The sequence below is a fragment of the Acipenser ruthenus genome, chromosome 29, assembly GCF_902713425.1.
Source record: "Acipenser ruthenus chromosome 29, fAciRut3.2 maternal haplotype, whole genome shotgun sequence".
Taxonomy (NCBI): Eukaryota; Metazoa; Chordata; class Actinopteri; order Acipenseriformes; family Acipenseridae; genus Acipenser; species Acipenser ruthenus.
Window position 1 is genome coordinate 17,147,385 of NC_081217.1, and position 20,318 is coordinate 17,167,702.

Consider the following 20,318-nt stretch of genomic DNA (forward strand, 5'->3'; position numbering starts at 1 on the left):
CAAAGCATTTACAAAGTACAATAAAAGTTAATAATAATAATAATAATAATAATAATAATAATAATAATAATAATAATAATAATAATAATAATAATAATAATAATACAGCATTTATAAACATTGTGAACATATTTAAATACAAATAGTAACTAGAACAAGATAAAGACACGGAATTAAACATTGCAACACTAAATTATAAATACCCCCCTCCCTCCCCAGCAGTGCCCCGGGAAGTCGCGCCCTTATTAAAAGGCTATACTATTACTATTACGCCGTGCTGTGCTTTTACTGTGGGGAAGTTTTAAAAGGGTGCTTCAATATTTGTACAGTGAGTGAGCAGCCTGCCAGCTGCATTACTGGAACTCGTTGGTTTATTTTGAGGCGGGAAGGCAGGGGGAACAGGTTGGGCAGTGTTTCTTGTCAAGTCACTTGAGAGAACCGGTTTGATAACAACCCTCTGAGTCTCCCGAGCGCTGGCTGGACTCACAGGGAGCTGCAGCATTGCGAGTCCTTCCTCTGAAGATGAGAGCTGGTGACACAGTGTTTGGGGCTCTGCTGCTGCTCTGGGGCCCCGGCGCACTGACCTTGGTCTCTGTTTGTGAGGGGAGCCCTGAAGGAGGTTTCAGACCGGAGCTGGTCGAGGTGCACAACAGATCAGTCTTGAGGTGCCTCAACAGCTGCTCCCAGAAGGTGAGAGAGCGTCATGCTTGTCTGGTCTCGCCTTTCTACAGACCAGCAGCGTTCCGCTTCTCTGGGGTTAGTCTTGCTTAGCCATGCTTTTGCTATTCTTTACTGCGCTTGCCTGTGCTTTTTTTGGTTATACTGTAGTGATTTGCTACGGTGTAGAGGTAACAAGCTCGGGTCTGTCCTGTTAAACTCATAGTAAAACCAGGAATGGATCAAACTCTGCAATGGGAGTCTTATTCCCAGAGTTGTTGTCTGCTGTTTTCTAACAATGTGAAACCAAGTCATACATCATCATATGTGTCTGAATAGTACACAGATCCTGGGTGCTGAGTGATATTCAGCAGTTAAAATACTGAGTTCAGGTCTGGCCGGTAAGTTGCCCAGAGCTGCGTTGTCTTCCGATGCTGATGGCGGGTCTGCAGAGTGAAAAGGAGCGGACGCTGACTGCACACGTTTCAGAGGACAGCGTCTGTCCGTCTTCGCCGCTCCCGAGTGGGGGGTGAGCTTAAAAATAATTGGCTATTCCAAAATTGGGGAGAAAATGATAAAAACAATTGGCGACTACTACATTTAAAATAAATAAAACAAATACTAAGTTCAGCGGTCTGATAGCAGTACTGCTTTTGTACTTCTGGCAGTAAACCAAAATAAACAAATGAAACGGTGATTCCTGTTCTGAATCATACCCAAGGGTTTCAAGCTATCATCCTGGGTGGGCTTGCGTTGTATTTTCACCAGAAAAAAAAAAAGTGTTTCCTTTTTAAAATAGAATCTTGTTCACTACCTTTACAGAACCTGTCCTGTACCCTCGTTGAAGGTAAGCATTTTAAATACACACACACACACACACACACACACACACACACACACACACACACACACACACATATATATATATATATAGAAAGCCATTAAGTGGACAAACGAAGGAGCAGGTGGTTAATGTGATCGAGCTGCCTGTGTGCTGGTTCATATGTACAATTCTGTCTTACAAACAGAAACAATTCTAATTTAACAATGATAGACCAAGTGACTATCCTGTGGGTGAAGGAAACCCAGTAGAAGTGAAACACACTCACGGTTCAGACAGGCTTTGGTTCCTTTAGAGAACAGTGTCCCTAAGGGAAGTGCTGTCGGAGCGGGGAAGCTGGGTAAGAGGTTGGGAAGAGAGGGTCCTGTATCTCCCTGTGTCTGTGTGTTTGTCCAGGCTGTCAGGGACCCCAGGCTGGAGAGTGGACGTCCTCTCCCTACAAGCTCGCGGTCTCCGTCGTCTACCTGGAGGACAGAAAAGGGCCTGGCCTGCAGATCAACTTCTCCCTGGCGCCAGACGGTGGGTACTGCTCCTCGTGAGACGGGGTGGGCACACGGACCAGGGCGTAGTGAGAGTGGAAGAGAGGCATACACACTCTTCAACTAGAGACTCCCTCGAGCACGCAGACGTTAAAACACACCAGTGATAAACTGCATCTCCACACCCATCGTGAGAGGATACCAGAGCCAACGAAAAAGTGGCTTTGAGTTTGAATAAAGGGATTCCAGGAAACTAGGGTGGTGTTTGCGCTGTTTGCTTCATGCAGGTTTAATATTTTGCTTGTTTTGTGTTTGCAGCTAACCTCCTGTACGTGAACAAGACGGTGATCGAGATCTCCATGGCAGACAGGAGACACTGCGTGACGCTGCAGTACACAGGGAGCTTCACTGCACAGGTCAACCACAGGGGGGAGCCGGTGAGCTCTGCAGGTCACACACACACACTCTTCATACCATACGTTTTTCCATTAAAAAGATACCAATTTGATTGTGGGTCTTAATTGACAGATATTAAACGTTATAGAATAATGGCGTATGAATTTAATGAATGGCGTTGAAAGTTTGTGTGGGATTAACGGATGGCTGATAGAACGCAGCTGACCAATCGGAAAGCAGGATTTTTCCAAGCAGGTTTATAATAAGGATTCTCGTAGCTGTAATGATTCCACAGTCGTAGCATTAGTAATATGGTTTGAAGTGTGAATAACACTATGTAACACAATTTTTGTTCCTGGGTAGTAAGTGTTATTTCCTAATTGCTTATGCCTCAAAAGTATAGAAAATGGCTATTATTCCCCACAAACTTTGCTTTTGTGACCAGGACAGTGATATTTTGAAATTTACCTATTTCCAATGAGAAAACGGGCGAATTTGTGTCTTTTCGTTCAGAAAAAAACAACATATGAATCCAAATTAACATGTATTTATACTAAAGTAATACAAAAATGACTACAAAAGATTTAGAAGTGAGTAGTTTTTCGAGATTTACGATTATACTGTAAATCACTTTCACGAATCAGCCCCCAAATGTAGTCTCCCATCATGTTCTCGTTATACTGTCCTTGGTAGCGGCATTCAAAGTCCAGTATATCCTGGTGGAAGCGCTCGCCTTGCTCCTCCGAGTACGCTCCCATGTTCTCCTTGAATTTATCAAGATGAGCATCAAGGATATGGACTTTGAGGGACATCCTACAGCCCATTGTGCCGTAGTTCTTCACCAGAGTCTCAACCAGCTCCACATAGTTTTCGGCCTTGTGATTGCCCAGGAAGCCCCGAACCACTGCGACAAAGCTGTTCCAAGCCGCTTTCTCCTTACTAGTGAGCTTCTTGGGGAATTCATTGCACTCCAGGATCTTCTTTATCTGTGGTCCGACGAAGACACCGGCTTTGACCTTTGCCTCAGACAGCTTAGGGAAGAAGTCTTGAAGGTACTTGAAGGCTGCCGACTCCTTATCTAGAGCTCTGACAAATTGTTTCATAAGGCCCAATTTGATGTGCAGTGGTGGCATCAGCACCTTCCGGGGGTCCACCAGTGGCTCTCGCTTGACGTTGTTCCTCCCCACAGAGAACTTGGTTCGCTGTGGCCAGTCCCGCCTGTGGTAGTGCACCTTGGTGTCCCTGCTGTCCCAAAGGCAAAGATAGCAGGGAAACTTGGTAAAACCGCATTGGAGACCCATCAGGAATGTCACCATTTTGAAGTCTCCTATGACCTTGATGCCATCTCAGAAAAATGCAGATATGTATCAACTTAAGCAGCTGGAACTAAACTGAACTGGTGGGCTTAAGACCCCTGTATTTATACTACTATTTATATTACTGGAAAGTTCTAGAAAGTTCTAGAAGTTACTCCAAGTTTACTCAGCACTGAATCTATCTGGAATGTTCTGGAAAATAGGTAAATTTCAAAATATCACTGTCCTGGTCACAAAAGCAAAGTTTGTGGGGAATAATAGCCATTTTCTATACTTTTGAGGCATAAGCAATTAGGAAATAACACTTACTACCCAGGAACAAAAAAAAAAAAAAAAATTGTTACACGGTGTAATAGGAGAGTGTTTCTGTTCCTCATCTCTCTGCAGTGGAGTTTCTCCTACATCGCCTGCATGAAAGTGAAGCCTGGACAGAGCCTGTCCATCAGTCTGTACAACATGCCCTACGGGTACCAGCCCCTCACCCGCACCCTGCAGCTGCCCGGTACGCCCGCTAACCCCGCCCTTCTCCGCCACTGACACATGGGGGGGTGGGGGGGGGCATTCTTTGAGTTCTTCTTGTGCTGGGAATGTCTTGTATAATTGATCTTCTCATTTGTTTTTTTTTCAGACTGTGAAAACCCTCTGATGAAGGAATATGCTGGGGAGTTGTGCCCCGGTAAACACTCGTTCCGAGGGTTCGGTGGTGGGCAGGGGGTTCTTATAACTAGCGGGGGGACTGATCCATAGTAAACATGCCATTTACATACAGTGGAGGCTGAGGGTTCTGTGGGTGTGGTGTTGGAGCCCTCCTTTGTGACTGCTGTTGCTCTTTATGTCTCCCCAGCTATCCTGATCCACAGCAGGCTGAGCCAGGGGGTGCTCAACATCAGCTACTCCAGCTCTCTGGCTGACCCCTCCTACCTCGTCTGGCTGTGTGTCTGGAACGCACACTTCTGCAGCAGCGAGGATGCCAGCCCTCTCGTCGTGAGTCACCGGCCCCGCAAACAGCCACCCGCCAAAACAAAAGATCATTCAATGAGTGTTGCGCTGTGCACTGACGCTCCTGCGTGAAGCGTTGTGCGCTGAACTGCAGTCAGCCCTCAGGAGTCTTTTCAGAAGCATTTTTAGTTAGGAAGCACGGCAAATAACGATCGGACCGAATCCTACAAGAACACATTATAATATCCAACAGGCATGAAGTGAAATTAGGAACATGCTGAGTATCCCTTTAAGAGGATCCAGTGAGGTCTGTTAGGCTGAAGGCTCTTTGGGTTTGGTTGGGGTCGGGCTCTGACACTGTTTGTTTTATTGACAGGCTCCGGTCGAAGTCGCTGGACGAGAGAACAGTGTCATCTTCCACAATGTTACAGCCGTGCCCTGCCTGTGCGTTCGGGTGAGTAACGAGCCTGTCTCCACCCCACACAGTGCGCTTCATAACAGCTGGCAGTGTCACAGACAGAAGCCGGGCACAATCTGACCAATGCCTTTCAAATAAAAGGGTCCCAGCTGTTTGCAGGTGTAGTTTCAGCACTGCAGACCTGTACCCAGGTCTAGGAAAGAGAACTCAGAACTGCAGAGCTGGCATCAGGATGGGATCAGTGGGATCAGATGATGTTAAATTCATTTAGACAGGCTGTTATGTATAAGGTATCCAGCCATAGGACCATGTGGTTATAATACTAGCCAAGAAGAAGTGAGTCGGGTTGAGAGGTTAAAACAACAGGCTGAGAGCCAGATGACCCCCCAGCCCCCCAATTCATCCCCTCTGTCTCACTGCAGGTCATCTCCAAGATGTCCGGTCCGCACCATGAGGGTCAGGACTGCCCCTTCAGGGGTAAGAGCTACTGGGGTACACTATAATAAAGAGGTCCGCGTGACTCGCATAGTTAAAGCAAGGCTGCTTGGAGTCATGCAAGTGCGCTTTGGATCCTGGTCTCCTCCTTCACAATACTGGTCAGGTTCCCAGGCTGGGCCGTCCTGTCCTTCCCTCCGAGTTTCGCTGGCCTGGTCAAATCTGTTGCTTGTTTTCTGTGAGTGAAAAGAGGTGATTGTTTAGACACTGGGATGGAAAGTGAGGCCACATTTGAATTTTGCATCTCAAACTGGGTAGAAAGAAGAGGTCTGCTTTTTTTTGTATCATGCATCATACAAAATAGGTCTGTTTTTTAAAGTCTATGACTCTGTCTTGACATCATTAAATACAACAGGAATGCAGTGGGGAGGTCTGTGATAGCGCAGGGTTACGAGTTCAGGGTAGCGGTATTAAGATCCTCCCTCCCTGTCTCCCCAGCCCATTTCCACCTGGATGTGAAGGTACAGCCTGGACCCCGCTCTCTGCTCCTGCAGCTCTCCGGGTTCCCCAGGCCCTGCTCCCTTCTGCTTCAGGCTCTACTGCTCCACACGGACCGGAGCTCGGGACTGCTCATCAACCTCACCCAGCCACAGAACATACTGGTACAGCACCCTCACACACCCAGCAGAGCTGCCTGCCTCTCACCAGCCTCTCTGATTCTTTGATTATATCTGCCTGTCTGCTGGTGTGTCTCTCTTCCCTGTTTATTCTACATGTCAAATCTGCCTGTGTGTCTGTCAGCTTGTTTTTCTTGCTTCTCAGTCTGTGTGTGTGTGTGTGCCGGTCCCCTGGTAAGTCTCTCTCTAACGTTTCTGTTCCCTCTGTCAGGTATCTGGTCCCCATTCTCAGGAGTTCCCCCTGCCTCCCTCTCTGCTGTACAGCTGGCCTGTCTGCATTAAGGTGAGTGGTATTGTTTTAAATGAGTTGTGGTTCAAACCTGCCCCTGGGGTTCTTGTGATAGCACAGGAAGCCCTGCCTTGAGCGTGGCTGTAGAAATGATCTGGGCTCGATCTCTTGCAGGTTTGGTCGGAGAATATCTACACAGTGCCTGAGAGAATTCACTGCACCAGCCCCGGTACGAACAGGAGTCTTCACATCATTTAAGATTAAGCATTTTGCTTTTGTAGTATCTTCAGAGAGCTGTCAAGCTTCATCTTTGTTTATTGTGTATGGTATGCTCCTTATAAAAGCGTACCATAGTAAAAGCCTTGCAAAGTGTAATAAAGCACAGTGAAAGCATGCTATAGGTAAGCATTGTAAAGCACAGATATGGTAAAGCATATTAAAAAAACATGACAGATCATGGTAAACTAAATGCATAGTAAATGTATAGTTTAACCCCGGGCAAAGTCTGGCATAAACTGGAAAATGACTGTGTGAATATACCATGGTAATTCTGTATAAGAGGCAAGGCGTGTGCAAGGGTGAGTGTTTGTCTTGAGAGATTAATAAATAGATAAATGAAAGCGAACAGGCTTCTCTAAATGATCCCTCACAGAGACTCTCCCGCTCACATATTGTGATCTGGAGGACATGCAGATGAGTGGAAGCAGGGTAGGACTTGTCAAGTGAACGTTCTGGCTGCCCTTCTAGCGTTGGGCTGTCGGCTTTTGAAGTTTCAAATGTGTTTGGTGATTAAATCCAGCAAACACGACAATGTTTTGCTCTTCAAAGTCTCTCTACCCTCCCAATAGGGCAGTGGCATTCCTATTCTGAGCTGTGTCTCTGTCTGATCCTCTCCTTCTCAGTGGTGGCAGGCCAGACTGGTTCCAGGTGGTTTGGAGTTCTGCCCCTCTCCTTGGTGCTGGTTACCGTCGCAGTGTGCCTGCTTCTGCACTGGAAGTGTGAGTATAGAGAGTGCAGGTGCAGAGTCACTGTAGAGGATCTTCTGAGAGGGGAATGCTGGGGAGGGTTATTGGAGATGGAGGTTTCCATTAGCTGAAGATTGCATCAACAGCGTCTCAATGAATGCCAGAGGATTACAAAAAGAAAGATGCAAATGATTACTGAACAGCAGTTCAGCATACCCTCTATATAACACGCTGCACCACTTTGAAAGCTGCTTGTGTTTGGGGTTTAGCCAGTTGTTGGTCTCCCTACAAATAAAAGATTCCAGAAACGTGCTTTAACCCTTTCCTGCATGGCATCCTCAATGGGGATGGATAAAATAAACTCCCTTTTAGTCTTTATAATATGAAAGACGCAAGTGCATCATAGCCTCATAGGAGGATGCTATTTTTCCCCGTATAAAGCAGTGGAAAAAAATTGAAAACACGTTCAATGAAAAATAATATTTATTTTGTGTCCAAAACTACTTTTTTGGATGGGTTAAAATCATATGATGGATATTTGTCAAGGTCACCTTCCCACATGGAGAACAAGTAAAGTCATTCAAATGAACAAGTTTGCAAACTTCAGGCATGTTCTCAGCATGGGGACCTGAACTCCACACAGCTCTTCATATTCACCTGAGCTCCACACAGCTCTTCATGTTCACCTGAGCTCCACACAGCTCTTCATGTTCACCTGAACTCCACACAGCTCTTCATATTCACCTGAGCTCCACACAGCTCTTCATGTTCACCTGAGCTCCACACAGCTCTTCATATTCACCTGAGCTCCACATAGCTCTTCATGTTCACCTGAGCTCCACACATCTCTTCATGTTCTCAGCATGGGGACCTGAGCTCCTCACAGCTCTTCATGTTCACATGAACTCCACACAGCTCTTCATATTCAACTGAACTCCACACAGCTCTTCATATTCACCTGAACTCCACACAGCTCTTCATATTCACCTGAGCTCCACACAGCTCTTCATATTCACCTGAGCTCCACACAGCTCTTCATGTTCAACTGAGCTCCACACAGCTTTTCATGTTCTCAGCATGGGGGCCTGAGCTCCACACAGCTCTTCATATTCACCTGAGCTCCACATAGCTCTTCATGTTCACCTGAGCTCCACACATCTCTTCATGTTCTCAGCATGGGGACCTGAACTCCACACAGCTCTTCATATTCACCTGAGCTCCACACAGCTCTTCATGTTCACCTGAGCTCCACACATCTCTTCATGTTCTCAGCATGGGGACCTGAACTCCACACAGCTCTTCATATTCACCTGAGCTCCACATAGCTCTTCATGTTCACCTGAGCTCCACACATCTCTTCATGTTCTCAGCATGGGGACCTGAGCTCCTCACAGCTCTTCATGTTCACCTGAACTCCACACAGCTCTTCATATTCACCTGAGCTCCACACAGCTCTTCATATTCACCTGAGCTCCACACAGCTCTTCATGTTCACCTGAGCTCCACACAGCTCTTCATGTTCTCAGCATGGGGACCTGAGCTCCTCACAGCTCTTCATGTTCACCTGAGCTCCACACAGCTTTTCATGTTCACCTGGGCTCCACACAGCTTTTCATGTTCACCTGAGCTCCACACAGCTCTTCATGTTCTCAGCATGGGGACCTGAGCTCCACACAGCTCTTCATATTCACCTGAGCTCCACACAGCTCTTCATGTTCTCAGCATGGGGACCTGAGCTTCACACAGCTCTTCATGTTCTCAGCATGGGGGCCTGAGCTCCACACAGCTCTTCATGTTCTCAGCATGGGGGCCTGAGCTCCACACAGCTCTTCATGTTCTCAGCATGGATACCTGAGCTCCACACAGCTCTTCATGTTCTCAGCATGGGGACCTGAACTCCTCACAGCTCTTCATGTTCTCCATATGGGGACCTGAGCTCCTCACAGCTCTTCATGTTCTCAGCATGGATACCTGAGCTCCACACAGCTCTTCATGTTCTCAGCATGGGGACCTGAGCTCCACACAGCTCTTCATGTTCTCAGCATGGGGGCCTGAGCTCCACACAGCTCTTCATGTTCACCTGAGCTCCTCACAGCTCTTCATGTTCTCAGCATGGGACCTGAGCTCCTCACAACTCTTCATGTTCTCAGCATGGGGACCTGAGCTCCACACAGTTCTTCATGTTCTCAGCATGGATACCTGAGCTCTACACAGTTCTTCATGTTCTCAGCATGGGGACCTGAGCTCCACACAGCTCTTCATGTTCTCAGCATGGGGGCCTGAGCTCCACACAGCTCTTCATGTTCACCTGAGCTCCTCACAGCTCTTCATGTTCTCAGCATGGGGACCTGAGCTCCTCACAACTCTTCATGTTCTCAGCATGGGGACCTGAGCTCCACACAGCTCTTCATATTCACCTGAGCTCCACACAGCTCTTCATGTTCTCAGCATGGGGACCTGAGCTTCACACAGCTCTTCATGTTCTCAGCATGGGGGCCTGAGCTCCACACAGCTCTTCATGTTCTCAGCATGGGGGCCTGAGCTCCACACAGCTCTTCATGTTCTCAGCATGGATACCTGAGCTCCACACAGCTCTTCATGTTCTCAGCATGGGGACCTGAACTCCTCACAGCTCTTCATGTTCTCCATATGGGGACCTGAGCTCCTCACAGCTCTTCATGTTCTCAGCATGGATACCTGAGCTCCACACAGCTCTTCATGTTCTCAGCATGGGGACCTGAGCTCCACACAGCTCTTCATGTTCTCAGCATGGGGGCCTGAGCTCCACACAGCTCTTCATGTTCACCTGAGCTCCTCACAGCTCTTCATGTTCTCAGCATGGGGGCCTGAGCTCCACACAGCTCTTCATGTTCTCAGCATGGATACCTGAGCTCCACACAGCTCTTCATGTTCTCAGCATGGGGACCTGAGCTCCTCACAGCTCTTCATGTTCACCTGAGCTCCACACAGCTTTTCATGTTCACCTGGGCTCCACACAGCTTTTCATGTTCACCTGAGCTCCACACAGCTCTTCATGTTCTCAGCATGGGGACCTGAGCTCCACACAGCTCTTCATATTCACCTGAGCTCCACACAGCTCTTCATGTTCTCAGCATGGGGACCTGAGCTTCACACAGCTCTTCATGTTCTCAGCATGGGGGCCTGAGCTCCACACAGCTCTTCATGTTCTCAGCATGGGGGCCTGAGCTCCACACAGCTCTTCATGTTCTCAGCATGGATACCTGAGCTCCACACAGCTCTTCATGTTCTCAGCATGGGGACCTGAACTCCTCACAGCTCTTCATGTTCTCCATATGGGGACCTGAGCTCCTCACAGCTCTTCATGTTCTCAGCATGGATACCTGAGCTCCACACAGCTCTTCATGTTCTCAGCATGGGGACCTGAGCTCCACACAGCTCTTCATGTTCTCAGCATGGGGGCCTGAGCTCCACACAGCTCTTCATGTTCACCTGAGCTCCTCACAGCTCTTCATGTTCTCAGCATGGGACCTGAGCTCCTCACAACTCTTCATGTTCTCAGCATGGGGACCTGAGCTCCACACAGTTCTTCATGTTCTCAGCATGGATACCTGAGCTCTACACAGTTCTTCATGTTCTCAGCATGGGGACCTGAGCTCCACACAGCTCTTCATGTTCTCAGCATGGGGGCCTGAGCTCCACACAGCTCTTCATGTTCACCTGAGCTCCTCACAGCTCTTCATGTTCTCAGCATGGGGACCTGAGCTCCTCACAACTCTTCATGTTCTCAGCATGGGGACCTGAGCTCCACACAGCTCTTCATATTCACCTGAGCTCCACACAGCTCTTCATGTTCTCAGCATGGGGACCTGAGCTTCACACAGCTCTTCATGTTCTCAGCATGGGGGCCTGAGCTCCACACAGCTCTTCATGTTCTCAGCATGGGGGCCTGAGCTCCACACAGCTCTTCATGTTCTCAGCATGGATACCTGAGCTCCACACAGCTCTTCATGTTCTCAGCATGGGGACCTGAACTCCTCACAGCTCTTCATGTTCTCCATATGGGGACCTGAGCTCCTCACAGCTCTTCATGTTCTCAGCATGGATACCTGAGCTCCACACAGCTCTTCATGTTCTCAGCATGGGGACCTGAGCTCCACACAGCTCTTCATGTTCTCAGCATGGGGGCCTGAGCTCCACACAGCTCTTCATGTTCACCTGAGCTCCTCACAGCTCTTCATGTTCTCAGCATGGGACCTGAGCTCCTCACAACTCTTCATGTTCTCAGCATGGGGACCTGAGCTCCACACAGCTCTTCATGTTCTCAGCATGGATACCTGAGCTCCACACAGTTCTTCATGTTCTCAGCATGGGGACCTGAGCTCCACACAGCTCTTCATGTTCTCAGCATGGGGGCCTGAGCTCCACACAGCTCTTCATGTTCACCTGAGCTCCTCACAGCTCTTCATGTTCTCAGCATGGGGACCTGAGCTCCTCACAACTCTTCATGTTCTCAGCATGGGGGCCTGAGCTCCACACAGTTCTTCATGTTCTCAGCATGGATACCTGAGCTTCACACAGCTCTTCATGTTCTCAGCATGGGGACCTGAGCTCCACACAGCTCTTCATGTTCTCAGCATGGGGGCCTGAGCTCCACACAGCTCTTCATGTTCTCAGCATGGATACCTGAGCTTCACACAGCTCTTCATGTTCTCAGCATGGGGACCTGAACTCCTCACAACTCTTCATGTTCTCAGCATGGGGACCTGAGCTCCACACAGTTCTTCATGTTCTCAGCATGGATACCTGAGCTTCACACAGCTCTTCATGTTCTCAGCATGGGGACCTGAGCTCCTCACAGCTCTTCATGTTCTCAGCATGGGGACCTGCGCTCCACACAGCTCTTCATGTTCACCTGAGCTCCACACAGCTCTTCATGTTCACCTGAGCTCCTTACAGCTCTTCATGTTCTCAGCATGGGGACCTGAGCTCCTCACAACTCTTCATATTCTCAGCATGGGGACCTGAGCTCCACACAGTTCTTCATGTTCTCAGCATGGATACCTGAGCTTCACACAGCTCTTCATGTTCTCAGCATGGGGACCTGAGCTCCTCACAGCTCTTCATGTTCTCAGCATGGGGACCTGCGCTCCACACAGCTCTTCATGTTCACCTGAGCTCCTCACAGCTCTTCATGTTCTCAGCATGGGGACCTGAGCTCCACACAGCTCTTCTTTTGCATGTATCTGCCCTGGGACCCTTCACTGAAACACACAGGATTAGGTTCTCTAGAGCAGGATCCACCCTTCACACATAGGGGTGTAATGAGTCATGGCGTAGTGATGAATCGTGATGCAGTGAACGAGAGCACAGCAAAGCTCATTGCAGTTCACCGAATGATTCAATTGAAGAATAAGTGAGTTATATGGTTGGTATGGATACATACCCTCCCGGTCTCAATTCATCTTTTTTCATTAAATGATCATTTGATCTTAATATGCATCATACAAGCAGTCAGTCTTGACCATCACATGTATCATGATACAGACCCTGTTGTGACCTGCATATCGTGGGACATGTTGTATCGTTACACTAGTGTATCATTATACCCCTATTGATGAAGTCATCCTTTCTTTTTATTTCCACAGACAAGCGAAAGTCCAGACTGTGCTGGGAGCTCCAGAGAGAGAACATGCATCTCCAGCAGCATGTCCCCTCAGGTGATTTTCACTAGAAGAATGCTCCTATAGCTATCAAGCACGGCAAATACCAATCAAAGCAGAGGCAACAGAGAATCATGCAGAACACGCACACTGCAGGGATGGAAATAAGACTCCCATTGCATAGCAGTTTGATCTATTCCTGGTCTTACTATGCGTTTAATAAGACTCACCTGAGCTTGTTACCTACACACTGTGGCTAAGCAAGCTTGTATTAAAATCTAGAATGGGTCAAACTGAAATGCAACAGGAGTCTTATTTCCATCCCTGCACAGACACATGTATTAAAATGTAGTTGTGCCTCTCCACACCCAGTGTCTGTCTGACTGTCTGTCTGCTTCCACAGTGCGTGTGCTGCTGCTCTGCTCCTGGGATCACCCCTTCTTCCAGGCTGTGGTGGAGTCCCTGGCCCTCTTCCTGCGTGAGGAGTGTCGCTGTCACATGGCCCTGGATATGTGGGACCGCCGTGGCATAGCGAAGCTGGGCCCCGTGGCATGGCTGAGTGAGCAGCTGGCCGTGGCTGACAGGGTGGTTCTTGTGTGGTCCAGAGGAGCCTCCCTAAAGTGGGAAGCATGGAGATCGGGGCTGGAGGGGGGACCCGGCTTGATGGAGCCCGAGTTTGGGGACCTGTTCACCCCGGGACTGCTCCACTCTATCGACAGCTACCTGCGGAGCGGCAAGGGCAGGGTCTCTGTGGTGTGCTTCGACTCGGACAGCTCTCGTTCCGGGATACCCAGCTGCTTCAGGGACGAGCATGTTCACAGCCTGATATCTGGCGCCGGGAAGTTTGTACAGAAGCTAAGCCACGTCAAGGTGGATTTCAGGAGGACAGAGTCTGGGCAGAAGCTGCAGAGCAAGCTGAAGGAGTTCAAGGAGTATCAGAGACACTCTCCCACGTGGTTCGAGGACTGGCACCAGGGACTGCAGGGCGCAGGGCTTCCCAAAACCACACAAGACCCAAGCAAGGAGAGGCGCAACAGTGCTCTTCTACATGGCTCTGAGTCCGAGGAAACAGCCTTGGAGGACGCTAGCTGTTCCAGCAGCACAGGCCAGGCTGAAGAGGGGGAGATAGTGGAGATAGCAGAGATAGCGCTGCCACCTGGACAGATTGAAAACCCTCCTCTGCAGAGATACCTGTCTGTGTCCTCTGGGTACGGCAGTCTTTCTCTCCCAGAATCCAGACTCCTTCCTCCCAAACCTGAGCCGTTTCAGGACAAGGAGCTGGGGGCCCACGTGGCTTGTTGAAGGATCATCATTTATCACAACCCATTCTGAGGATTTTTGTATTTTTTTACATTTTTAACATTTGCCTGTAACCCTGGCCTCTTGTTACAGTCACTGAAAGACATATATGTATGTAATGTAAATAATTGAAACATTTAATAAAGATCTCTATGTTTTTAAATGACAGGTTATGTTATTTGTAGATGTGCCAAACAGAATATTGTAAAAATCAGTTCCCCGTTAAGCTGCATTGCTTTTCCCTTTTATTCTGATGATCTTTTTTATCTTGGAAGTGTTACATTCGATCCTACTTAAGAGATCTCTGTCTATACGGGGCTGGTAATCGCGTAAATATTTTCATATTGTTTATTTACCTTTTCAATGTGGTGCATTCCTTCAGTTTTGCCTTTTTTTAAAGCCAGATGTTCTCTGAGAAAGTTCTGTGGTCAACCACAACTGTGTGGCAGTGCCTAGCTGCACAGCTTCTAATTGGATGCAAGTTCTGAGGTTTCTGAGGTCTGTCTGTGTTATTATGGTCGGGACAGTCCTGATTTCCTAGCAAGCGTCCCGCGTCCCGATGCATATGAAGAAAGTCCCGATATTGACCCATAGAAAAAAAATGTATTGTGCACAGTAGAGTTAGTGTAAACCACACGCTGTGCTCTTCATGCGGCTGACACGTCTGCTGATCACTGAAGGTAAGAACGCTTCATTGTGTCTAAATGTTGGAAAGTATGCAGCAGGTGTATCAAGTTGCCAGCTGTTTGCATCAGTGTAGTTCCTCTACATGTTTCATCAGGCCAGGACTGTTGTAAAACGAACAAGGGCTTGTTTTCAGTGGCGCTGTGCCACACCGCATGCACACACCTGCAGCAATCTTCAACCGTTCTGTCTCTTTGCTTTGCTTCTGGTGACGCTGGTTTGATCACTGTTGCATACAGGAATATACAGGATGGTGATCAAAACTTACACCTGAGAGCCAGTGTGTGTTTCAGAGCCAGTGCTGGCTGTGATAGTGGGGGTGGATACAGCTGATAATAGGACCGAGATCAAACTACCACATAAAGAGTCTTTTATAACTTACATTCGCTTGTTATCAGTATCTGCTTTACAAATCTGCAGAATGGGTGTGTGAGGCGTGTGAGTAATAATGGAATTTCCAGACAGTACTTTACGTGTAAAAAAAGTTTTTCTTTATTAATATTTACACGGAAAAAAAAACAAACAAAAGAAGGATGTGAGGGAGGGCGTGCTGGAGAAACAAAACGAAAGGATCGGAAGCTTCCTAGTCCTCTTCGTGATGTGCTGAATAAAACAAAAGAAAAAGAATCAAAACCAAGAGAACAACGTGAGTAAAGCTTCCGACCGTGAAAAATAAAAACAACAAGAACCCGGCACTGATTCTCTCCCTCCAGCCTTTCCTCCGCCTACACTTTGTGGGACCAACCCCGGACACAGTAGCACGTTCCCTTTAGTATGCAAAGCCCCGCCCCGGTAGTCAGTGGAACACCAATTCCAACTGACAGGTGTCCTTGAACCTCACGTGACTCCAGTGGCTGGAATTTACATACTCGTACTTCCGCCCCTCACCAAGGTGCCGCCCCTCATAAAGATGACTTTCGTCATGGTCACGAGATCTTGGTAAGGGAAGTCCCGAGTTGGTTTGATACCTTCTACTGTCGGGAGGCTGAATTACAGACCGAAACCCCTTTGACTCATCACATATCCCACCCCTCAGAGTGGAGCCGAAGGAACACTCGGAAACCTCTAACCCCCCCTTTTTCCCCCCCTCCCGGGAAAAAAAATCAGCGTTTTGGTGTAACTTACCCGCACGATGCCTTATTTGAAAGGCGAAGGGTTGGAGCGCCAGGTACCACCGCGTAATCCTAGCGTTTGAATCCTTCATTGTGTCTAACCACTTTAAAGGGGCGTGATCTGTGATGAGTACAAAGGGTCGTCCCAGAAGATAGTATTTTAAGGACTCCATAGCCCACTTTACTGCCAGGCATTCCTTCTCTACTACTGAATACCTCTGTTCCCTGGACAGTAACTTCCGACTGATGTATAATATCGGGTGTTCTATACCATCTCTCTCCTGGGACAGAACCGCCCCCAGACCAGTCTGCGATGCATCTGTCTGAAGGATGAACTCTCGGCTGAAATCCGGGCTTACTAATGCTGGGGCCTGACTCAAATTAGTTTTAATAGATTCAAAGGCCGTCTGACACTCTGCACTCCATTTAATTTTATTTGGAGCGTTCTTTTTAGTGAGATCAGTGAGAGGGGCGGCTATAGTGGAAAAGTGTGGAATAAAGCGGCGGTAATAACCGGCCAACCCCAACAATGATCTCACCTGGGTTTTCGTGGTAGGTACCGGTGAATCCAACAGAGCCTGGACTTTTGAAACCAACGGTTTCACTCTACCCTTACCCATTATGAAACCTAAATATTTAGTTTCTTCTTTTCCAATAGCACACTTTGCCATGTTCGCTGTGAGCCCCGTCTTCCTCAGAGACTGTAAGACGGCTTCTAATCTATTCAAATGTTCTTTCCAGGAAGAACTATAAATAACTACATCGTCGATATACGCAGCAGCGTACTCTCGATGAGGTTGTAATACCCTGTCCATCAGTCTCTGGAAGGTAGCAGGAGCTCCATGAAGTCCGAACGGCATAGTGCGAAATTGAAAAAGACCCTCTGGGGTTGAAAATGCCGTTTTCTCACGAGAGGCTTTAGTTAATGGAATCTGCCAGTATCCTTTCGTCAGGTCCAAGGTTAAAATAAACCGGGCCCGCCCCAGCTTGTCTAAGAGTTCATCTACTCGAGGCATGGGATATGCATCAAACTTAGAGATAGCATTCACCCTCCTAAAGTCTATACATAACCGTAGTGACCCATCTGGCTTGTCTATTGGTACAATTGGGCTACACCACTCGCTTCGGGAAGGTTCAATTACCCCAAGTTTCAACATACACTCCACCTCCCTCCGAACAGAATCTCTCCGACTCTCTGGAATGCGATACGGTCTCTGTCTGACTCTTAGACCTGGCGGAGTGATAATAGCATGTTCGATCAAATGCGTTCTTCCAGGCACGTTAGAAAACACATCAGCAAACATATTAATTAGATCGCTTACCTCTCTGCGCTGATCAAGAGTTAATTGTTCCCCCATCGGGACCCCAATTGCTGACACTGGCTCAATTGAGGGTCCAAAGTCCTCTCCCTCCTGTGCAGGAAATATAAAATGGACCTCCCGTTCTTTCCACGGTTTGAGGAGATTAACGTGATAAATTTGATTTTCTTTCCGACGCCCAGGCTGTCGGATCTCATAATTTACTTTTCCAATCACTCGAATAACCTCAAAGGGACCCTGCCATTTAGCAAACAACTTAGATTCCGATGAGGGAAGCAACAACACCACTTTGTCCCCAGGCCGAAAGTTCCTGATTCTTGCATTTTTATTGTAGCATTGCTGCTGCTTCTGCTGTGCCGCTTTGAGATTATCATGCGCCAATCGACCGACTAATTCTAAGCGATCGCGTAACTGTAACACATATTTTACTACATTTTTAGACTCTTTTGACTGTTCTTCCCAACCTTCTTTTATGAGATCCAAGATACCCCGCGGCTGCCGACCGTACAAGAGCTCAAACGGGGAAAATCCCGTTGAAGATTGTGGTACCTCACGAACTGCAAAAAGTAAGTAGGGAAGCAGTTTGGCCCAATTGCGTTTTTCTTGATCTACAAAGCGGCGCAACATACTTTTTAAAGTCTGATTAAATCGTTCAACAAGCCCATCCGTTTGAGGATGAAAAACTGAGGTTCTAATTGAACGAATTTTTAATAATTTGTATAATTGCTGAATACAGCCAGACATAAAATTAGTGCCCTGATCAGTGAGAATTTCTTTCGGGATTCCCACCCTAGAGAATATTTTTACCAATTAATTTGCTACTACTTCTGCATTCATAGTGCGTAAGGGAACAGCTTCTGGATATCGTGTTGCGTAGTCCACTACTACCAAAATATACCGATACCCTGAGTCTGCTCCCTCCAGAGGGCCTACTAAATCTACACCAATCCTCTCAAACGGTACTCCAATAATGGGCAGTGGGACCAGAGGTGCGGGGCGAACTAACTTCGGGGCAGCTAATTGACATTCTGGACACTCAGATACATACTTCCGCACAAGACCGTAAACCCCTGGCCAAAAAAACCGGGCCAGAATTCGTTCCTGGGTCTTTTCAGTTCCTAAATGACCTGAAAATGGAATCTCATGACTTCCGACTGAAAAGGCCCCGGAACCAATAACTGTTTTACGAGCTGTCCCGTCCCGGGAGCCCGGGTTATTCTATATAATAAGTGCCCAGATACAGAAAAATGCGGAAATACCACTGGTTGTCCTTCCTGCATATCCTTCCCCTCAACATATCTAACCTGTTTCCAAGCGTATTGTAACGTGGGATCATTTTGTTGTTCATATCCCAGGTCAATATCTCGGTCCCAATGGTTAGGTACACTGAGAGGAGTATCTTGTATTATTTGACCTTCCACATCAGTAACCTCGCAGCCCCGGTCACACTGAACACCTACTCCCTTACCCTGCCGTTTCAGAGATTGGTTTACTTTTGAGTCAGACACCTCCCCTTGTCGTCTTAGAGTTCCCTCATATTTCTCCACCCGGCGCTCTCTTTTTGTTTTTCTGGGGCGGATTTTAGGGTTAAACAGGTCGGTTTGCAACGGGAAAATCTCGCCAATTGTTTTCTCCCGTTGCTTAGATTGTCCCCTGGTAGAAACTAAGACCATTTCCCGACCTAAAATACGATCAAAAAACGGCCAGTCTCTTCCCAGGAGAACAGGGTATGGCAAACATTGTGCTACAGCCACTTTAACGTAAGCTGAATAACCATCAACAGTAAGTTTAACTTTAGTGGTGGGATAAACCCGAGTTTCTCCATGGATACAGGAGATAGCCACTTTACCCTGTGGCTCCCAGGTTACCCCCTCCAAGAGAGCTTGTCGAATCAATGTCTGTGCACACCCAGAGTCCGCAAATGCGTAAGAACTCTTGTCCCCGACCTGTACTCTTAATTGATAAGGGCCCTCCCGACATTCCCCAATGTTCCTACCTGTTACCGCTGACCAGGATCTTTTTGCCAGGTCCACCTCCATCATCGGACAATCCCTGGCAATATGTCCGGGCTCATTACACCTGTAACACACTGGGGTAGAAGGCACCAACGGAGTTTGTTTGTCCTGTGAGTCAGTGACCGACAGGTTAGGGGGTTTTCCTCTCGCCCAAGATGGGGCTAACCTCGGCCTCCATGGTCTAAAGGTCTGGTTACCCCCTCTGGGCTTCATTGATTGGTTGGTCCGGGTTGGCTTAGGGGCAGGAGTGGGGTCAGGGACGGCGCCTTCGTTCGCGTCTTCATATGCCTCCGCCAGGATGATGGCTTTCTCGAGAGTGGTAGGTTGATTCCGTTTAACCCACTCCCGGTTTCCTGGCGGTAGTATAGACGCGAACTGTTCTATCGCGATCTTCTGCACCAGTTCTTGGGGGGTGTGTTCTTCTGGTTGCAGCCACCGGGTGCATTGATCCAGGAGATACTGTCCCGCAACCCGGGGCCGCACCCCCTCGGACAGCTGGTATTCCCGGAAGCGGCGCCGGTATGTTTCTTCTGTGATCCCGAGGCGTGAGAGAATAGCTTCTTTTACTTTGGCATAATCCGCTGCCTCTGTGGCCATTAATGCCCTATACGCTGCTTGAGCTTCCCCTGTCAAGCAAGGTGCCAGTTTCATGGCCCAGTGTTCCTTGGGCCACCCTGCTGCTTCTGCCACTCTCTCAAAGGTGACCAGAAAAGCCTCGGGATCATCTTCCGGAGTCATCTTTTGTAACTTCGGTTGTGTTGCAAACATCCGGGCAACCGCTGTTTCCGATGCTGGTGTCGACATTTTCTCCACCAGCTGTCCAAAGAACTGGGCGAGCTGTTCCTGGCGCCGTATCTCCCTCTCCTCTCGTTTCTCCTCCTGCTCCCTAAACATT

At 48.1% G+C, this 20,318-nt stretch overlaps 2 protein-coding genes across 2 annotated transcripts; one reads left to right on the plus strand and one right to left on the minus strand.

The window, feature by feature from the left end:
• Positions 1–429: 429 nt before the first annotated feature.
• LOC117430520 (uncharacterized) lies at positions 430–14,453 on the plus strand. The gene is made up of 15 exons (XM_034907922.2): positions 430–690; positions 1,480–1,504; positions 1,895–2,017; positions 2,296–2,414; positions 4,077–4,191; positions 4,318–4,365; positions 4,534–4,673; positions 5,005–5,082; positions 5,469–5,523; positions 5,980–6,143; positions 6,370–6,441; positions 6,562–6,616; positions 7,290–7,385; positions 12,980–13,051; positions 13,398–14,453. Exons 1-15 carry the CDS (start codon positions 523–525, stop codon positions 14,294–14,296), a joined length of 2,229 nt encoding a protein of 742 aa, XP_034763813.2. The 5' UTR covers positions 430–522; the 3' UTR covers positions 14,297–14,453.
• A 1,036-nt stretch (positions 14,454–15,489) lies between these two features.
• Positions 15,490–20,318, minus strand: LOC131702169 (zinc finger and SCAN domain-containing protein 29-like). Its single transcript, XM_059004393.1, has 2 exons — positions 19,405–20,318; positions 15,490–15,580 (listed from the first exon to the last, which is right to left on the minus strand). Exons 1-2 carry the CDS (start codon positions 20,315–20,317, stop codon positions 15,561–15,563), a joined length of 933 nt encoding a protein of 310 aa, XP_058860376.1. The 5' UTR covers position 20,318; the 3' UTR covers positions 15,490–15,560.